Source organism: Diabrotica undecimpunctata, chromosome 9, assembly GCF_040954645.1.
Source record: "Diabrotica undecimpunctata isolate CICGRU chromosome 9, icDiaUnde3, whole genome shotgun sequence".
Lineage (NCBI taxonomy): Eukaryota > Metazoa > Arthropoda > Insecta > Coleoptera > Chrysomelidae > Diabrotica > Diabrotica undecimpunctata.
The window spans coordinates 104,170,577-104,193,284 of record NC_092811.1 but is presented as its reverse complement, the minus strand read 5'-3'; the positions used below and the strand labels follow the sequence as shown (position 1 = coordinate 104,193,284).

The 22,708-nt window shown below is 33.8% G+C and overlaps 1 protein-coding gene across 1 annotated transcript; it reads right to left on the bottom strand.

The window, feature by feature from the left end:
- eIF2beta (eukaryotic translation initiation factor 2 subunit beta) lies at nt 1-22,697 on the bottom strand. The gene is made up of 5 exons (XM_072543954.1): nt 22,538-22,697; nt 15,559-15,982; nt 9,870-10,209; nt 6,319-6,457; nt 1-286 (listed from the first exon to the last, which is right to left on the bottom strand). Exons 1-5 carry the CDS (start codon nt 22,553-22,555, stop codon nt 242-244), a joined length of 966 nt encoding a protein of 321 aa, XP_072400055.1. The 5' UTR covers nt 22,556-22,697; the 3' UTR covers nt 1-241.
- Nucleotides 22,698-22,708: the final 11 nt, after the last annotated feature.

Here is a 22,708-nt window from a genome sequence, read left to right as displayed (position 1 = left end):
TATGGACGAAAAATATAAATAATTATTTACTGTTTATTAAAATTTAATAATCAATAAAAAAGTTATATAATTAAAATTGTTGATATTAATATGATTGTTAATTCCATTTAACAATTCAGCTAGATTTATAGTACAAATTATATAACACATACAACACCTATTCTTTAGCACTTTGTAATGTCTTCTGTAACAGTGCCTATTTCTTAAATTGGTTATTATTGTATTGCAATATCTAAGGTCCCTATGCTGTTTTGGCTCGAATTGCAGCACGTTTGGAAGTGACAGCCTGAAAAATAGAAAAGAAAAATAAATAAAACAATTGATTTTGTATTCCCATAAACGTTTTGTAAGTCTATTGGTTAAGTTTTTAAAAGCTTATGTTTCTGTTGCCATGCTCTGTTGACCGACATATCTTTTTAATTTTAGTTGGTACAGTATGTTTCAACTGTAGTGGCGGAAATTTCTAGGAACAGTAAAGTCTCACCAAACAAAGCAGTGGCGTTCGAAAAAATTTCGAACGCCACTGCTTTGAATTGGCGTTCGATTTAAATCAAATTGTTATAGATAGGTACACATAATTTATTAAACAATGATATTAGATATGTTTGGCAATATGTACAATATTGCCAAACATACATACATTTTAATACATATTATATCACATACATATATTGTCTGTATGTGAAACCATAGATACGTATTACAGATACAGTATTAATTACAAAGATTGTTTTAACTTTAGAACCTTTATTATTGTGCCACTGGGCGAGAAGAGTGTAATCCTTGTATTGTATCTGTTTTTAAAAATTTGTGTCTGGCTGTGTGGGTATTTACCATAAAGCCAACAAAAAAAAAATAAAATAAAAATTAAAAAAAAAAACCTTTATTATTTATATTATTACTCACTTATACGTCACAAAATTAAATAGAAGAATATACGAAATGATTTTAATAAAGTAAAAAAATAATACATACATACAGGACAGTTTGGAAAACTTAGATTGGCATAGGTTACATGGGTACAACGTAATGTTAAATTATATTATTCACTTTCATAATCAGATGCACTGTCCTCGTCACTAGAATCATTTTTTAAATCAATCCTTAATCCTTCAGTAATTACATCTATGCGACGTTCACTTTCCAAATACTTATCTTCAACCTTGACAACATATTCATACACTTTCTTCCAGTTATCTACAGTTACTCTAGCAAATTCCTGTTCCACCCACACTTTTACTCTTCTAACTTAAAATAAATGTTTTGTTTTGCAACTTCATTTTTTATTTGCGTCCAAACAAATTTTCTATAGACTTCAAGTCTGGATGATATGGCGGAAGTTTTAAAGAAACATGTCCACGTTCTTGCAGCACTTTGCCAAATTTATATTAAATATGATCATTATCAGTAAAAACAACAGATCCAACGGACAAATTGGGGATTAACTGTTCTTTCATCCAGTTTTCATAATTTTCTGTATTCACATCATCATGATAATCTCCTGTCTTAGTTCCTGACTTAAAAATCAAAAGGGCATTCTGTATGAAACCCATCTCCCCACCACCATGTACGATAACCAACCTACTTCCTTTTGAAATGTTTTTGAACAATCCTTTGCCACTGTCATCTGTCCAGCTATTTGACATAGTGTATCCTGCATGTACATAGGTTTCATCAACAGATACAATTGACTCACCTTCGCTTCTGTAATATTAAATTTTGTCCAAATATTTAATGCGCAGAGCACGAATATCACTCCGTTCAATTAATAAACGTCGATTATCTTTCGTTTTCTTCCATTTAAATTCCAAATCTTTCACAATTCTGTAGAGAGAACTCACACTGCCAGTCCACTCGTACACCTCTTCAAACCTGTTGTGCAAAAGCTTCAATGATAAACGATAACGTTCAGTCTCTTGAAAACGATTAATGGTATTTCTAATGAACTGTTTGTCATACTCCCCCAAGTCTGTCACGGTTGCTTTCCTTTTAGCAAGTGTTGCAGCTGGAAATTTTAGTGTATTATTTGACTCTGCGTTTGTTAACATACTCGCTTGGTGATTGATCCTTTCTACTGTACGTAAAGATACTCCAGTAGCTTCACCCACACGTTGTTTAATACTGGTTCGATTATCTTCAGGAAATAGTATTTGCATATATTTAAATAAATTGCATACTATGCCTTTGGATTCTGGTGTCAATCTAATCTGTTTACTCGTACTACACTTAACCATCTCCGTTCTACAAAATAGTTCTAATACGCGTGGTATGACCTTTCTTGTTGAGACTCGACAACATAATGAGACTAAATTACGAACTCGTTTGAAATCCAGTGACTAGAAATTCTCGGAAATAATTCTTATCAGTTCTTTGTATGTCCTTAAAGTGTCGCTGAGGAGTCATTAATAATGAACTTTATAATTACAGTTTTAAGGTAACTGATACTAAATTAGAAATTAACTTTTACCAAACTTTATAGAGTATCAATTATTAAAGATGGTATTATAACAAACAAAAAGTTTGGTATCGATAAAACAATCTGTGTACAATCAAACTCCATTTATTATTTAAGTGAGTAATAATTTTGTAATTAGTGCGATTTCAAATAATTTAATTTGTTTAATATTACAACGCCTCTATTGTCTGCGCGATTAACTATTTCGTGGAAGGGCTCGTCACTCAATTTGAAATAAGCTGTATTTATTATTTTTGCCACTTTCTTGTGTTGACTAACATGTGTTTTTAACTTAAGTTGGTAGGTATTTTTTCTTGAATCTTTTCGTTAATGGTAAAACGTTTAAATTTTCTTGGATTTTAAAACCTTTGACAGTTCTGTATTATAATATTTCGTAGACAGTTTTTTATACCCCTGATGGAGTCTTCGAATACAGTATTTTTAGCCTCCCCTATAATAAATTGTGTCTGGTTTAGAATATGCATAGTTCCCATGAACACTTGCACGTTTTTTTTCTTACTCTAGTCCACTTTAGAGCGATCCTACATAATCTCTCAGGATTTACTAGCTTTGGCTATAATTAAAACTAAAGGTGTTAAGATTTTCCCCTGTGAACAAAAATCGCCACTTTTACCATATAACTGTATGTCCCTCCCCAAAAATTAATAAGCTTTGGCCAAAAGTTATAAAAATAGTCGTACAACTTGATTCCAGTTAGTTCCTAATTACCGGCCATGGTTGGCGATGCATGTTAAAAGAAACCCGTATTTTCTGCGGTAAGCTTAAGAATTATTCTTTGTTAATCTATATAAATTCGGTATAAAGAAGTATTTTTCTTAACGGATAACGGCCGACAATCTCTTTGTGCTGTCCGTTTTACCATCTGATTTCTGCTGACGAGATATAAAGGTATTTGAGGACATCAAACCCTTATCCTCTTTGTTGATTCATCTGGGTATTTACCCGTTTCTTCCCTTGGCTTTGACAGATGCGCTCCCCAGAAGTCAACGAACTGTGAGTGCAATATTTTATACTGACACTTTGTTTTTTTGCGTTAATTAGACACATTCGATTTTATTAGTAAATTTGCATATTTTTACAGCGAATAAGCAAAATTTTTTTTAAGAATATAATGTTTTAGGACTAAACCAACCGTTGATAGTGGATACAGAGATAAAGGCGAGGCGGAAAGCAAAGCAAGTAGGACACCAGAAAGTAAAGTGGTGGAAGTTAAAGGATAAGGATTTGGCAATAGACTTTAAGAGTAGAGTGTTGAAAGAGCTTGAAGAAAAAAATACGGTAAATGACTGGTGGGAAGCCAACAGTAAAGTTGTGGTGCGAGTGGGAGAGGAAGCGATAGGAAACAACGAAACTTGATGGTGGAACAATGAGGTGCATCAGAAGGTAAGAGAGAAGAAACAGGTATGACAGGTCTAAAAGAGAGGAAGATAAGGATATTATACAAGATGGTAAAGAGAGAATCAAATCGCGCTGTAGCTACTGCTAAGAAAAGATCCTTAGAACAGCTTTATGAAGAGTTGGAAACACCCGAGGGGATGAAAAAGTTATACAGCATTGCTAAAGAAAGGGACAAGTCATCAGAGGACTTGACCCACGTGCGGCAGATTAAGAGTGCGGATGGAAAAGTGTTAAGAACCGATGTTTAAATTAAGCAAAGATGGTATGAGCACTTTAGTAAGTTGCTAAATGAAGAACGCCAGAGGAGAAAAAGAGGATGCAGGATATCAAATGAGAATGTAATACCAGGGACAGCTAGAGATGAAGTTGTCGAGGCGTTAAATAGGACGAAGAACAGCAAGGCAGTAGGACCTGATATTCTGATGCCCTCGCATCAGAAAAACACGAGCGAAAAGTCGATCTAATGTTTAGTTTATTTAATCTTGAGTTCCTTCATAAGTTTCAGGTTAAAACTTACTGGCGCCCATTTTATTTTACAGTTTAGCTGTATTCAGTGTTTCCTGTTTTTCTTTTGACAAACGTTATCTAATTATTATCTATCTATCGTTTATCTATCTGTCATTTATATATCAGTTACTTTTCTATTAATTTATATCCTTACCCACCCCCGAGGAAGCTCTCATACTGAGCAACGTGGCCTTCGTTAAGTCATGGTGAACGATCAGCTTTTTACTATTTACTTTTGTTAGCTTTTTCGTTACATGGGCAGATATACAGAGGACTTAATAAAGCAAATTATTTCTATAGTCGGTTCACTCAGCTTGACAAAATTTCAACAGTCATTGTAGGAAACATACTACACAAAAATTCCTACGACACCTTATTAATAGCTGAATTTAACTTACTGTTGAACACTTCCTTAATTGAAAAAGGAATATTTATGAATAATGGTAGTGTATAATCATGAATTTTGATTAAAAACTATCAAAAAATTTCAAAAATAAAAATTTAAATCTTTACTTTAATTGATGCAGATTTATTTTGATGATAAACGGTATGTAAGTAACCTTTTACTTTAAGTAACAATTGTTTTTCACATTCAAATTTAGTTTTACATAGTTTAAATGATTAGGCATTTCTAGGCTAGTTTTATTTTTTATTTTTAAGATATTCCTGACTACATATAATCGAAAGTAACATATGGTTTTAAGATTTTTGGTTCACTCTGTATAACAAATCCAATCACATATTAGATGGAACAGACATGATATCTCTTATAAAAATTGAAAGACAGATGGAATAATATCTACCATAGTCATCACAGAACAAGCCTATAAGAAAAAATGTCATACAAGTGAAGTATATGTATAGGTAGGCCAAAAACTAGATGAAAGGATGATGTGAATGATGATACAAGGAAAATTGAACGATTATCAATGAAAATGATTGAATGACGAAGAAGACTTGAGAAGCTCTACTTTAGGGCTGTAGTACCAGTGATGATGATGATATTTTTACAAAAAATAATGGAAACATAGAAAACCTAAAATAGAGAAGTTATTGAATGATGGTAACGAAGGTAGACTGAATGAGTGAAGAGGGATAATTGGACATTGTGGCTTATTCCTCATATCCAACAAAAGCAATTGTTGTTCGTAAACAAGGGACATTGTGTTTGGATCCTACCTCAAGCAGATTGGGAAGACAGAGTAGATATCTGTGGAGAATATATTGTTTGTATGTGATGAGATAATGTAAATTGTTTGTAGTGAAGAACTGGTTGTGAGAATGGCAGTACTTAAGAGAATAAATGGGGGATTGGAGACGAAGTGATGAAGTTCTCTTAGTAGGAGGATTTTTACACTACATTCCCACCCAGATAGTGATTTTTGAAGATTTTTCTCATCCCATGTAAAAAAAATCAAGAGTTTTGGAAATATAGTATCCAACAATAGGTTGCAAATACAAATAACTCGAATATTTAATTTCTTTGAAAGATTTCAAACCCAAGCATGAGCTGTATACGTTCCTAGTGATGTAATTCAAGATCTAAATATCAACCAGAGGCCTGCCTTATGTAAAAAAGTAATATTGCATTATAATACCTTTGTAATGTTTCTATTGGATCACAGATAGCTCATATAAAAACTCAACCACCATCACATGTTGGAGAGAAGTTACATATTTACGTATTAAAGTAATGTGTTATTAGGATTATTAGGAAAATGTAGTAAAATCCAATATATAAGGTACATGTGTACCAACTGTTACTATTTTTGAGTTTTAGTCACCTTGGTAAATCTTTTTCCTGTGAAATTCATCGTAAACATTTTACTTTACGTTTTTTATAAAACATATTTTACAAAAATTATGTTCACTCACTACCTTCAAACTACCATAAGAAACCACAGTACTGATATAATAAAATAGTTTACTATACATACCTGGAAACCTGATTTAATACTAGCAACAGAACACCTAGACCCACACGTTTCACATTGTAAGAAGAACAATCTAGTGTCTTTTTGAAGAATTGTATCTGGGGATCTACATGTATGACAAGTGACATATTCCTTAATGTATCTAAAAATAAACAAGTATATGGTAAACATTTACAATAATACAGTATACTCCCTTTATAACGAACACGGTTATTACGAGATTTCGCTTATAACGAGGTACATTAGATGTCCCGTGAAACTTCTATTGAACTATAACCCTTTATAGCGAGGTAAATTTGCTTATAACGAGAGAAAATAAGATTGCAAAACGTGTTTTTTACGTTTTGGTCCGGGCGTAGCTATAAATAAATACCCTTTTTAACTGCGGGCCGCCCGCAATAAACTTCTTACAATTTATGATTCTTAGTCGGAAATGTAAAATTTGTGATTCACAAGTGTCATTGTATTGGGTTGACCATTCACACCTAATAATATGGGTCCTAATAGACAAGATGTGGAAAGTGTTTTAAAGGTTGTCAGAAACTTTATCCAAGGACAAAACGCAAATGAAGAAGCATAAAACTGTTTCACATCTTTAGAAAATATGATAGATAGAATACTGGACAATTTAAAGCAGTCAAAAATGACAAAATAACTTTATACGCTTTATACATATTTACAGAATACAGATTTTTTGTTTTAACATATATCATTGACAGTAAAAGTAAACAACTCTTTTTTGTTTTAATGCATTTCATTGACAATAAAAGTAAACAACTTTGTTTTAAAAACGCCATTCAAACAATATTTATTAGCATATTATATTGCTCCGAATGGCTTCACTATAGAAAGTTAATGTTTTAGAAAACTACATATTCATATGTATGCACAATATTATTGTTGTTGGATATAACGAGATCCGCTTATAACGAGGTAATTAGTCTGCCATTTCAGTTCTCGTTATAGAGGGAGTCTACTGTAATTATAAAAATATAAAATAAAATTCAAATAGATCAAATAAGTAAATATAGTTATTATGTGTAATTATAAATAAACATTAGTGATGAATGTATTTGTTTAGTTCGTTAAATTGTGAGTTAAATGCATATATGCACATTGAATTGGATCAATTTGAAACTATCTCAGCTTTTCTCTTTTCAAGCGTCGTTGTTCTTTACTCTTCGATGTCACTCTTCATGTCTTCTTCTAAACCTTTATCTCTAAGTCCCTTGACTTAGACTTAACTTAAATGATATATAAGGTTCAACGTAAATTCCATGGGTAAATTCACTATTTACTATGATGCAAGTTGGTAAAGAATTATAGTGCCTATTTAACAGCCCAAAAGTAACCAAGACTGGGATGCCTGCAGGTATAAGCTAACGTATACAATAAAGAGTTTTGCGAGATCACAGATATACCGGCATGTTCTCGAATCCATAAAGTCATGACAAAGGATGGTGCTACAACTAAAGAGGTAGGTTTCCTAAAGAAAGCTAATGGCAAATTTATGGACACCAAAGAGAAACGTCTTAGAGAACTGATAAACACGCACTTTCCGGGTTCAACAATTCTGGATTATGCAGATAGGCAAACCAACACAGACCAAAGGATGACTAGGACAAGGTCTACAGAAGGCTTTTACTGTCTAGGATATGCTGACGATATAGCAATCGTTGTCAGGGTCAGGTTTGCCCAGGTGGTGTCTGAGAGAATGCAAGCAGGCCTACATATAGTTGTCGACTGGTGTAAAAAAGAGAGACTGATAGTCAATGCTCAGAAAACACAAATCGTCAACTTCACCAAAAAACAGGCTTACATGAAATACTCACATTCTGAAAACCACACAGAAAGCTACTATGTCCCTGGGCAGATGTAGAAGAATGTGTGGTAAGAAATGGGAGACTTAACCCCAAAATGACTCTATGGTTATACACAAGGGTTATTAGACCAATGATAACCTATGGCTCGGTGACTTGGTGGACAAAGACGCAGCAAGTGGGAGTAATAAGGCCGCTAGGTAATACACAAAGGCTAGCATGCCTGTGTATTACGGGGGCTATAAAAACAACTCCTACAGCAGTGTTGGAATTCCTGTTGAATCTACCACTTTATATCTTTATACAGAGCGGAGTCAGATCAGTGATGCGCAGATTAATCCATAGTCAGCGACATATAAGCCAGATGCATGGTGTTGACAACAGAAAGCTAATCGAGGAGCTAAAAGCCGATATTGAGATGGGGCAACTTATCGATGCAACAGCTACGAGACATGGCTTTAACAATAAGTTCACAATTAAGATACCAGGCAGGGAAGACTAGAATGAAGGTGTACCCATACAAGCTGCTGCTACCTGGTACACGGATGACTCAAAAACATCGGAGGGTGTCGGAGCCGGCACAGTAGGGACAAATCAAGGGATACATTTTCCGGTAAGTCTATCTAAGGATGTGACAGTTTTCCAGGCGGAAACAACGGCAATCCATCACTGCGTGGAAGAAATAGAAAGGCAGGAAAGAACGTTCCGTTCAGTTGCTATCTTCACAGATAATCAGGCAGCGCTTACAGCACTCAATTCTGTAGGGATCAATTCTAAGCTAGTATGAAATTGTGTGTGTGTCCTAAATAAACTAGGACACCGTAGCAAGGTTACGGTAGCCTGGGTGTCGGGACACGAGGGTCATAAGGGCAATGAAAAAGCATATGAAATGGCCAAACAAGGCTCATCAATGCCATTCATTGGACCGGAACCCTTCTGCGGCGTTACAAAGACAGTAACAAGAACGGCTACAAGGAAGTGGGTAACTCAAAAATCTTTAGAATGGTGGAGGAATTCACCAGGACAAAGACAGGCGAAACAGTTCATTACAGAACATTCGCCAAAATTTACAGCAAACCTATTAAGCAAAGACAGGAAAACAGTCAAAGCCATAGTAGGCCTTTTAACAGGGCACCATAAGCTGAATAGGCACTTGAAGCTGATGGGATTATCAGATGATGAACTGTGCAGATTCTGTCACCTCGAAGAAGAAATACCAGAGCACATTCTATGTCAGTTTGACGGTCTGGCAAATGTGCGGTTCTTTGCATTAGGAGAAGAAAATCCACTGGACAATAGCTACATGGAAGGTACAGTCTCGACGCTATTAGAATTTTTAAAAAGGACCAGGCTAGAGAATATTATCTAGGACTAGAGGACCACAATAGATCTGAAAAGGTCGCAGTGGAATAGGCCAAAAGGCCACCTCTCTAAATCTATCTATGTATGCCAGTGGTATATTCTCCTAGCAGAATACATAATATTCTACTTAGGTAAGATGATTTCTTAAAAATAATTTTTATCAAGAATTTTCTACTCCATAGCTGTCGTTTTAGTTTGAGAGGGAGTAAAATAAACGTTTCAATAGGAATTTTCCTATCATAATTTCGCTCTCGATTACTAAACTGAGAGATGAAATATCTAATAATATTTCTCTACCTATTGGAGTATAAAGATAATGATCAAATAAAATAGATTTTTTGCATTTTAATATACATAAAACAATTATCTTACCTCCTGAGTACATTTTCAATTTGTTTCTGTTGGAACCTTCCTTTAATGATGAGCTGATTATTACCGTCCACAGACCCGCTGGTACCCAATTCAGCTAGTAAAAAGTCTAAAAGATGTTTGGGTTGACGATGAAGCATTTTGCAGATCTCGGTGAAATTCGCAAATGACGTCTTTTTGGCGCCGATTTTGACTACTTGAGGAGGTCTCATGACGAACTTCTGTTTCTTACCGGCAGCCATATCTGGATTTTTATCTCTCATTATTTCAAAGGCACGGTTTAGTAATTCGTCATATGTGTAGTCCCGATCGGAATTGACCCATTGTGTTGAATTTTCATCTACTGTTGAGTTAAAAAAATCGATTAATATTATTTAACAATAATTTTATAGATAAATATCAGTAAATAATATAATAATAGAGCAGAATTTGTGTATACTGATTGGGCGGTAAAAATAAACAACACCCATTCCGATCATTTCAGAACAGAGGCAGGTGTCAAGCAGGGATGCATAATCTCGCCAACTCTGTTTAATATCTACAGCGAACACATTATGCGAAAGTTACCAGACGGATGGAAGGGCGGAATATCAGTAGGAGGTCAAAAAATCAATAACTTGAGATATGCAGATGACACGGCAAATCAAGAAGAAATAGAAGACATAATGAGACGTCTGGAGGAAAAAAGCAAAACATATGGACTACAGCTAAATAGGAGTAAGACAAAGATCATGATAGTAGACAGAGCTCGGAATAATCTTCAAAACATTAAAGAAATTCTTGGCTTTGAAGTAGTAAATAGTTTCATATACCTGGGGTCCCTAATAACAAATTACGGAGGGTGTGACAGAGAGATACATAGAAGGCTGACTATTGCTAGAACAGCTATGATGAAACCAGTAGCAATTTGGAAAAATTCTAGCATAACAATACACACAAAACTAAGGCTGGTAAGGGCGCTCATTTTTCCCATAGCGACATATGCATCCAAAACGTGGACCTTAAAGAAAGCGGATAAAAATAAAATGGACGCTTTTGAAATGTGAGTATACCGCCGCATGTTGAGAATATCCTGGATTGATCATCGCACTAACGTATCGATATTAGAACAACTTAAAGTAAGGGATAGATTGCTTAAACAAATACAACAGAGATATTTGCAGTATTTTGGACACATTGCTAGAAGAACAGGTACGATGGGAAAACTGATAGTCAAGGGTAGAGTTGAAGGAAAGAGACCTAGGGGAAGATCTCCAAGCCGCTGGGTAGACCAAACAAAAATACTGATTAACCAAGGGTTACATGAAGCCGAACAACTAGCCCAGGACAGAGAAGGATGGAGAGAAATCGTGAAAAATCTGTAAAGGCCTGATGGTGTCACCACATCCCAAAGGGGATTAGGACTGAGGAGGAGGATAGGACGAAATATGACAGGACACGAATATTAAATGTTAAAAATAAACAGTTTTGAAGGGAGCTCGACTAAGGTCGTTGTTCATTATAAAAGCAGACAAAATTACATACTTTTGAAGCTTCATTGCGTTTGTGAACTGGGAAATATTTCGATTTTTCATCCTCCTGTTGAGTAAAGTCAAGTTTCAATGAGTTTATGCCAATTTATGAAGACATAAGAACTAATTTGGCATGACCATCGAAGTACATAAAGATCATTTTACCCATCCAGAAGATATTTATACAACTCAAGGTGTCGCCCTACACCTCAATATAACCAAAGAAATCGACTCTGTATTTACCAAACAGTTAGGTCACTTGCAATAAGTATGTTGAAAAATAAAAAATAAAGAGTTTGTAAAGTGCTGTTGATGAAGATGTTAAAGCTGTTGACTGATTAAAGACAAATTGTGAACAATCAGCGGCGGCTCCTGCCCTAAAAAAGTAGTGAAGATGAGGAAAGCTTGCCGGAGCCAAAAGGAGTTTTGGTACCTACTTCGCGCCCAAATCTCATAAAAAATTCGTTAAAAAAATGTTTAGAGTTTATGGCCCTAATAACTTGAAAACAGATTTTCTTGTTCAGTTCTGCTTGCCTGGGGTATTTTAGTTCTGAACCTCGACATTTCATTGAGGTTTTTTTGGCGATTAAAACACCACGCCTGGGGTTGGTGAGTTTCGATTCAGCCGCCCACTCTAAGTCAGATGCTGATTGCAGCCGACCACCCTTTATCAGACGCAGCTGTTTAAAATACTGGTTGGTCGACAATGTAAAAGGACATCCCTTTTATCTGCATTTTTCCAATGCCTAAATGGAGTCTCTAATACATTACACACCAAGTCATTAATTTAGCCACCATTTAATATAGTCTTCTGCAGGTAATCATGCAGGGTAGAGTCGATGGCAAAAAGGGAATAGGTAGAAAGAGGAAATCATGGCTGCGAAATATTTGAGACCGGACAAACATGACTGTAGACGATTTATTCCACGTTGCAAAAGACAGAGAAATTTTTAGAAATGTGGTCGCCAATCTCCGTTAATGGAGACGGCATAGGAAGAAGAAGAAGTCTAAAAATATTTTTGTCCAAACGAAATCCATGAGAACACTTTATATCCGAAATCCGAAACAAACCACAGAGAAATGTATTAATAAAGTGCACTAAACAAATAAAATTAATATTGTGACTAAACTAAACTAATAAATACTATACCATACACTATACTATATAAAAATATCTATATAATGGACTAAATTTCAAAATATTGTCGCTTAGAGAAATTTCCAAAAAATAGGAATACCAAATACACATCCAACAGTGGGTGAAGACGAATAATATATTTTTAAGCGGAACTGCACGTACCAGTTTTCTCAGCTATCACTAAGGATAGGCTGACGTCACGTTGCCATGGCAACCTTGAACGCTGATGCAGATGGATTTTGCATTTCAAAAATTATATTCACCTCTTCCTGAATCCTATTATTCGCTCCGTGCGTGACCATGGTAGGGATACTTTGAAACGATGCCAGCGTGCGTAGCGGCGAAATATAACAAAATTGGACCTACCTTTTTACTCATCAATTTTATCAAAAATGTGTGCAAATACATATTGCGTATTTAATTGTGCTAATAATAGCAAAAATAGTAAGTGTAGTTTTTATAGGTTCCCAAAGATAACATATAAATTAAAGAAAAGAAAAAAAAAGGATCCGTGCTATTAATTAGAAAAAGTAAATATCACATAACTTCATTTTTATGCAATTGAAATAGGAAAAATTTAAATAATTTACCTTAAATGATATTTTATAAGGCTTCAAGCTAACTGCAGAGTGCCTGATGACTTTAGCTTTTATATCATAACTTTTACTATTACTGTTTTTAAATATATGCTCTTTCACGTGTAAAACTTGATTTGCCAGTACTAGATTTTTCCCTTTCTTCTCCGTTTATGATTGAAAAGATATATTATGATGAATTTTGAGAAACCCAGTTTTTAATACTACATTTATTTTGTATATAAACTAAAAAAATATAATTAAAAAGTTAATTATTAATAATTGTCAATTTCGCATGTATTTAATAATGTCAAACATATGTCATATGTTTAACCTGAAAATTGGTAGGTCCAAAACTGTCAGATGAAGGCGGTAGGTGTCGCGTCAGTCACGCACGGAGCGAATACACGGCTAGTGACACAGGTCAGGACTTGGCCGTCAAGTACGTACCGCTAATAAAGCTAGTTGTCTTTTTTAATTTTTAGATTAATTAAAAGAGAATAAATAATTGATTTCAGAATTTAGATATAATAACGTTGTTTTCATTTTTTATTTATTTGTCTCAATTTAATTATATTTTTTTGGTGAACCTCACCTTCACCTACTTCACCTGGCCGGCCGCCGCTGTGAACAATATAAGAAAATTAGCTTTACCACAGATAGAACATGGACTAAACAATCTGGATTAGAAGATGGTGGGAAGCGTGATTAAAGTGCTTTTTCTATAGAGCGTTCCATGTTAAGAAAATATCATTGCGGAGATAGAGCCATGTATGGACGATAGAAGCGCGGCGATGCCACGACCAACACAAGCACGATTCAGGGTTGTATTATTTGTATTTTTGTTTCTACAGACATGAATTAACATTAATGTTTTTTAACGTAATTGACCGAAAGTGCTCATTTGAAACAAGAGCTGAAAAGTAGGGAAAATGATTTTAATTATAGTAGCGACAGTTTATTTGTTTTTCGGTGAGAATACCATATGACATGAATCATGGAAATCAGTAGAATATATTGCTTAACTAAATCATGCATTTTGAAAGATGAGCAATTAAACGGACCGCTTTGTGTAGCGCGGCTGTCCAACTATCCGTTGGAATGCATATATCTAATTACCAATTGCAACTTAAAATAATATGGTGTACGTATGTCAGCGATTTTATGTAGTTCTCTGACTACATGGTTCTTTAGTAGTTATTCTGACTTTACAGTTAAATGCTAATTGAAAATGGAAATTCAAAAATTAAGCCATGAGAATATCTTGGCATCCGCACAAAACAAATTGTTTTAATGTATTTAATTATCATCTAAATTTAGAAGTTTAACTGATAAAGTAAGTGCTATCACGGGAGTGTAAGTGCTATGACGGGAGTAAGTTTAAGTACTATTTCTAAAATATGCAAAGATGTATTGTGTTGACACAGCAGACTATCATGATGAGATGGGTGATCCTATATTTAACAATGGTTTAGGGAAAAGCTGCTTCCCAATCTTCCACAGAAAACTGTTGTGGTGATGGATAACGCTTCGTACCATTCGAGGAGAGAAGTGATTCCGACACAAACCTTCAATAAAGATCAAATTAAGACATAGTTGCTGGAGAAAGATATCTTTCTTGAAGAAGATTATTTAAAATCAGAGTTCATGGAAGTCGTAAACACATACAAAGAAAAATACATAAAATATAAAATTGATGAGATGTGCAAAGAGAAAAATGTTGCCATTCTGAGACTACCTCCATACCATTGTGAGTTAAATCCAATTGAAATGGTATGGAGTCAAATCAAAAGACAAATTGCCTCACACAACACAGAGTTTAAGACCGCCGCTATGGACCAATTAATAAGAAATGCATTTGGTGTAGTAACAGTGGAAAACTGGAAAAACTATTGTAACCTTACTGATAAGGAAGAGCAAAAATTTTGGGTTATTGACGGGTACACAGCAACTGGGAATACCTGTCACTTTCGCCACCAAGAACAAATACCAATAATTTATGATCAGGTCATTTGATGCAGGGAGGGGAATTTAACATATGTCCATAAGGCCTTCAAATGTTATAAGCGAGTGAAACATGCTCACAACAGCGGCAGAAAAAAAAATAAGTTGTAAATAAATAGTGTACATAAAAAATCCATGTACATATTTTAATAAAATGTTACATTATCTTTTATAACACAATCTGAAACGCAATCTGGTGGGTCATATGATGATGAAAATCTTGAAAATTGCGATCAATACTACAGTTTTAGTTAATTTTTCATGATGATTTTATACCCTTTAAAGGTAATTAACAAATACTAATAAATTCTTGTCCAAATAATCTAACTTGTTTAATGTTACCTGTTTCTGATACTGACTCCACAGGTGGGCAGCATGTAAGACAAAGATATAAAAAATTATACTCTCTATATAAAAGATGTTTCGATTCATTTCAGTACGAATAACAACATTGTACAACTTACCATTCTCCTGATCATCATCCTTCTCCTCAGTTTCTGCAATAAGTTCATCTAAATTCTTGGGCTTCTTGGTTTTTTTCTTTTTCTTTTTACTAAAGTCCATATCTAAATCAAAGTTATCATCCATACCCCCATCATTGTCCCCAGCTCCATCTTGAGTAGCTTCAGTTTTATTATCAGCTGGAGAAGAATCTAAATCATCAGCTGAGAAAGGCTTTTTCTTTTTCTTCTTCTTTTTAGTGAAATCTAAATCAATATCCACGTTTCCATCATCCTGATCATCATCAGGTTTTGATTCAAGATTATCAGCGTCTGCAGCTGGAGCATTGCCTGAATCATTTTCAATGTTGCCTTCAGCTAGAGCAGCATCAATGTCGAAAGTGGTCTTCTTCTTCTTTTTCTTCTTTTTGAGGGTTGGATCAAAGATCTGTAAACAGAATTTAAAAAGTTAGTGATTGACTATATCTTACAACCTAAGTATTAGATAAAGTCCAGCACTTTTTAGTGATGAGTAAACTGCTTCTTGTGTGTAAATAAAGTCTTGTACATTTGGGCATCTTAAAGCTAATTGAATTAATCTGGACACAACTAAAAGGAAATATAAGAAGAGTTGTGGCTCCTAAATTTCCTTCACCATTTCTCCAGTTAATTAAAAAAGAAGTAACAAAAATTACAGTGACAAGAAAAATGTAATAAGCCATGTAATTGGAATAGAAAAATGAAATCATTAAATATTTGCCAAAAATAAACAAATTAATTATAAATGTACTAGATATGAGTAATGACAGACAGATAAGTTTAATTCTCTATTTGTTTTTAAACCTACTGCCACTTTCATTGAATTATCTAGTCGCATTAGTTTGATATGTTAGTGGTTTCATTACATTGAATTGATATGAAATCTGTATTTTTAATCTGGTACAAAATGTCTTCTTCAGTACACTATCTAAAATATCAATTTGAATACTTTTGAAATAAAACAATTTCCTAAATATTTCTAAATTTAAAGAACCTTTAATCTCATTGTGATCTGTAAGTACTAATTCAAAAACACTGTAAAATTTGACTATATTTTGCTTTATTTGTTTTACAAATGCTGTGCCAGAATTAATGTATCCTTACTCAGTCATTCTTTCTCATCTTTTCAAGGAGACTATTGTTTCCCCTCCTTGTAGAACAGTAGAATAAATTGGTACCCTCACATCCAGATATCAATTAAATTTTTATAATATACCTTTTAAAAAACTGAAAACTAAAACTTATTTTTTCTACTTTCCGTTCACTCAGTTGAGTTTACTGTAATTCGGGCAAAAGCCTGCCCAATTTTTTTATTCCTCCAAAGAAGGAGTAAATTTTGAAACTATTACTGACACTATTCATTGCTACTTGTCACTTTGTTTTGCAATTACCCAAAATAAAATTGATAAAAATGTAAAATATTTGTAGCTGTTGATTCACTAGCAAAAAAGGCTAAATGATTCCAGTGCTAATTTTCATAATGAAATGGTAGCATCTTCTTCTTTGTGTGCCGTGCTTGTATTCAAGAGTTGGCTATCGTCATATTGACAAGCTGATGGAATGATTCTCGGTCGGCAGCTAGATGAAACAGTTCCTCGACCGTTCGACCTGTCCATTGTCTGATGTTACGCAGCCAGGACAGTTGTTTTCCTCCGACCCAACGTTTTCTTTCGATTTTGCCCTGAATGATTAACCGGAGTAAGCGAAATTTAGGTCCTCTCATTATATGACCGAAGTATTGGACCCTTCTCATTTTGATGATGTTGATCAATTCTCGCTCTTTGTGTACGGTCTCTAGCACGCGTTCGTTAGATATGTGTGCTGTCCACGGGATTCTGAGCATGCGATGGTAACACCATAACTCAAACGCTTCTAACTTGTTGAGATTTTTTATTTTTGTTGTCCAGGTTTCACATCCATAGAACAAAGTGGACCAGACGTAGCACTTGAATACTCTTAGATGTGTGGTCAACGACAGACTTCTACTGCATAATACAGAAAGCCAGTTAATAAAGTGTTTCCGTGCGAGTTCTATTCTGGTCGAAATTTCTTCGTCACTTTCAACCCTGCAGTCAATCCAGCTACCCAGATATCTAAAGTGTTCCACCCTTTCCAGGATTTTGTTATCTAATCTTAGCACTGAGCCATCATTATTAATTTTTCCGACCACCATCCAGGTGGTAGCATACTGTTCCCTAAAGGCCCCAAAAATATTGATGTCAGTATGTTTTTTTGTGATCAGATAAAGTGTAGGTAGAGTATGAAAATAATAAACTGCAACAAAAACTTTACGCAAAAGAAAATGTGACCAAAAATTAACGCAACAGACTTGAGACAAATTACCATTTTTTTCCCTTGGTTTCCTTATGTAATCTCTCAAAATTGAATCTTAATCAAAATGTATGTATATATTAAAAAAGATTTCTAAAAAATTATACTTTTTTTCAAGAATATCTAAAAATTTGTCAACTTCAACTAAAATTACAGTTTTTAATGCAATTATTCAACCTCACTTCGATTTTTGCTCGTCAGTTATTTTTCTCTTCAATTTAAATCAATCGGCCCAGTTGCAAAAATTACAAAATCGTGGAATGAGAATCATTCTTGGTGGAAGTAGATATACACCTATAGCAACAATGCTTAGCATGCTGCAGTGGATTTTAGTTCAACAAAGGGTCTTTTACCTTACAATGGTGTTTATTTATAAAATTCTAAATAATTTGGCCCCTGCTTACTTTTGTGAGTTTATTACACGGAATTGTGATATTCACAATTACCCTACTCGAGGTAAATGCAATTCACACATTGTGAAAACAAGAGGGACAGCTTCAAGAAACTCTTTGTTGTTTAAGGGTTTTGATCTTTTTAATAAGCTTCCTCAAACAGTTAAAAGTTGTTCATCTATACAAATGTTTAAAAGCAAATTAATGGACCATATTAAAATCACCAATAGTTATGTAGTTGTTTTGTAGTCATGTTTTATGTTATATATTATTTTTATATTTTTGAATGAGTGTAGGTATTATATTTTTTTTTCTGACGGGACACGGATCGTTTCGGAAATACACCCACAGAATCGGTAGGTCCGGAGACGATCTATGTCCTGAGTGTGGAGTGGTGGACGATGCGCAGCATGTTGTTTTCGACTGCCCTGCATACCACACGGGGCGAAACGAACTGCAGCTGAGCCTGGGATCTCCACTAGGCGAGCCTCACGAGCTGATCGATAAAGCCATCGACAGCAAGCACGATTTCGAACTGATCATTGCCTTTGTTACAAAAACCATAAAGCACAAGGAAGAGAAAGAGAGGCGGCTGCAGATGGATTGACCGCTATATTTATTTACTGTTTTAAAAAATGTGTTATTTATTTACTTATTTTATTGCATTTTATTTATTCAAGTTACTTTCGTTTTTACTATATCTTATCTATACCAATTTTAGCTGTTGTTTTTATTTTTATTTTATCTACATTACTTTTAACTTATTTTTTATCTATTTTTATTTATTAATTTATTTATTTTATTTCATTGTCGGGGCCGCGGGACATGGGACGGGAAAAGACTTTTTACATCCAATCCCGTCGGATGTCCCGATACCCCGAAAATTAGTGAATGAGGGTATGAATGCGGAACTGAATTGATGAAAGTATGAATGAATGGTGTTACTGTTAATTGCCAACTGGTTCTACTCGTTAGTTTCAATGTGGAAGGGGTGGCAACCAGGCTGTCTCGCCAGAATGAGGATTGAGCAGGACGGTAGCTTCACCGACCAGTCTCGCCCGAGCCTTGTGCTGGTGAGGGAGGCCGGGAGGCCGTCAAATCCATGTAATGCACGCGAAAAGTGCCAGAGGGAAGTTAAGAGTAAGGCTGATGGGCCAGATATGCTCGCAAAGAGCGGTTCCGGGCCCGTCGGTCGGAGAAAGAGGGGGTGGTTTAGTCGGTAGGCGGTCTCGTCACGCGGTGAAGCGTAAGAGATTGAATCCGACACACCTGGGTAAAGGGCTAACACCCGATCCCAGACGGTCTTTAGAAGATTCCACCTCCAAAAAAAAAAAAAAGGTATTATATTTTAAGTGTAATTGTTATTTTTATCTTATGCATTAATGTTATAAATTGATTAATTTTGTATGTATTAGGGCTTTCCCTATTTTTGTATAAATAAACTTCTTCTCCAATAATACTAATGATATTGATTACATATGAATATAATTAATAATACAATTAATTTTTTCCCAATGGGTTGTTACTTGGAGATTCTGATCATAAAGTGAACCCATTTTTAAGGAGTCCCCTAAACAATCCATGAAGAAAATTTCTATAATGAATGGCATATTAAAACCAGATATGTAATGGAACTTTTTATGAATGGAAGAGAAGGTTTAAGGTACTATTTTATCCAATTGAAGTGGCTGTAAAGTTGAAAAGATTCAACCATTCTAATCTACAGCAATATTCTATAACCTAGCGACATATCAAAATGAAGACAATTTTGAAGATGAATTACTAAATGAAGACATTACTGAACTTTCTGAAGTTAAAGATGGTTGGGCTAACCATATATAATATTTTAGTGTATGGAGAAACCTTAGAAGAGACATTAATATTGTTACGATAAATATGACTCATATTTAACCTGTAAACATGTTATTATTCTAAACAAGAATTTTCTTGTAGATTCTCTGACCCGCTAGAAACCTGTCAGGCGTTCCCTTCCATTCGAGAAAGTTCAACATCCAGTCGAGGGGATTCCTGACTAACGGTTATTTGATATATATATATATATATATATATATATATATATATATATATATATATATATATATATATATATATATATATATATATATATATAGAGGAATTTCCATTGTGTGAGTTAGTCTGAATAATAATATCGAGTCGAGTTTTGAAATGTAACACTCATATTGTCGGGAATATAAATTGTAATAAATGTTGTAAATAAATTATATAATTATAGTGTGAAATAAATTAGTGTAATATTGTATAAATAAAGTTAATAAATTAGACTAATAAACTCAGTTCAATATACATGTATTATTTGATTTTATTCCTGCCACCACAAATTGTATAATCAAAAGGGATATTAAAACATTACTGTGATTTCTTTGGCTGTTAATTAAATTTTGTTATAGTTTATTATTCTGGGATGTTTGATATTTTAAAAATTTATTGTTTTTAAGGTGCAGTTTTGTTAAAACTTTTGCACCTAAATGTTTTTTATTTTTTGTTTTTTGTGAAATATTTTTTCTGGAAAACTGTGCCAGAAAAAAATATACATAATTACCTGGGAGTTGACTACACTCAAAATGCTGGTAATTTAATGCAGTCAGTAATCAAAACACAAAAGAAAAGAACACAACGAAGCTGCCCTATTTTGCCCATCTCAGTAGACAACAGTTATTCAATGGGCAAAAAAATAGAAAAACTATGTTGTAAAAGAAATAAACTATAATGAACTCTATGATTCCAAGAAACTTTCTACAGCTTTTGGAAAGAACTGCAAGAAAAACATTGATGGAGATAGTTCCATGAAATAACATATGAGTTATTAGAAAAGGAATATAACAACTATATCTATAAAACCAAAAGCAGGATGAAAAATTTTCAACAATTGAAATAAACAGACTAGGGAGAGGCTGATCATAAAGATTCAGCAACCATAACACTAGTTATTGCCTTTGTGCCACCACCTGATATTCCTTCAGTTAAGAAAAATGGTTCAGTATCTTTATCTGATAATTATGCCACTACAAATCTACACCATAAGTTGTACATATCTTTGCCAACCAATAATAAATACAAGCGATGCAATTCTGATGAATATGAGTAAACTGAAAAAATTATTATTACTAATTTTCCTATTACTATTAGTTTTCACATTTTAAGTCATTTTTAATAGTTTGTTTCTTAAAAAAATCTCTACAAAGAGTACTACTAAAAGTACCTCTAATTATTATTTTAACCAAACCAAATAAAAAGGAGATATGTACTTAACTTTTTAAAAATTACTACAATATTCTTCGAGGACTTATACACTCAACACACAATACACTCATAACTCATATGTGGTTGTGAAAATGATTTGCACATGCTACAAGAATCACTTATAAAATGAGAAAATGTCCTACTACACAAGGGTAATAGTATTTACCTACCTAAAAATAAAAAAAAAACATATGAAAGCTTCCTACGATAATAATAAAAAGTGCCATTCTAAGTGTTGACATGTATTTTATCAGAAAATTGTGCAACATAACCATAGGGCAAGTTTATAACTATATGATTTCAATAAAAGTATGTATAATCATTATACATACTTATCACTACTATTTCATAGGCCATTTACAAAACTACTGTCAAATAAAGAAAACTATAAAACAACATTGGACAACAATTATACAATTAATCAGTTATTTTGTACTCTGAACATCACAACATTATTTGACCATATAGCAAACCTGGTTACTAAAAGACTATCCCCATAAATTTACATTAATATTTAACATATTCAGTGTTCTGTTTTTCATACTCCAGCTTTAGCTAAAAATTAGGAGCTAAAGGTTAATAACAACAGATAAAAGAACAAATAGTGCAGATTATGACACATATTTACAAACCCATTTATACTCATATATTTAGTTAATTTCTAAATAAAATGTCTACGCAGTTAGGATTTGTACTTTAATACATAAAATGCCCATTTTAAAATTCGAAATTTGAAATCTAAACCACATCTGAGGTAGAGAATCTAAAATTATATTTGATCAATATCTATAGGAATTAAAATATTCTTCAGAACCTTACACCTACTATTCACTGCACTTGGAATTATACAAATTATTTTAGCCAAACCCAAAAATACAGCTATTTTGGAAATGAACCCAGCATATGCAGACATACAGTGGGAGGTTAAAAACATGATATTTTATTGAAATTATACTTACTGCATCGTCTTCGGCCATTGTAGAAGTAACCGATATGCTTAAACTTTTTGTATAGATGAGTTTAGTCTATTTATATATTGTAAATTTATAGAAAACCCCTTTATATAGAACCAAATCTATTGCATCAGCCAGGTTGTCAAAAAACCACATGGGTATAAAGAAACATCAAAT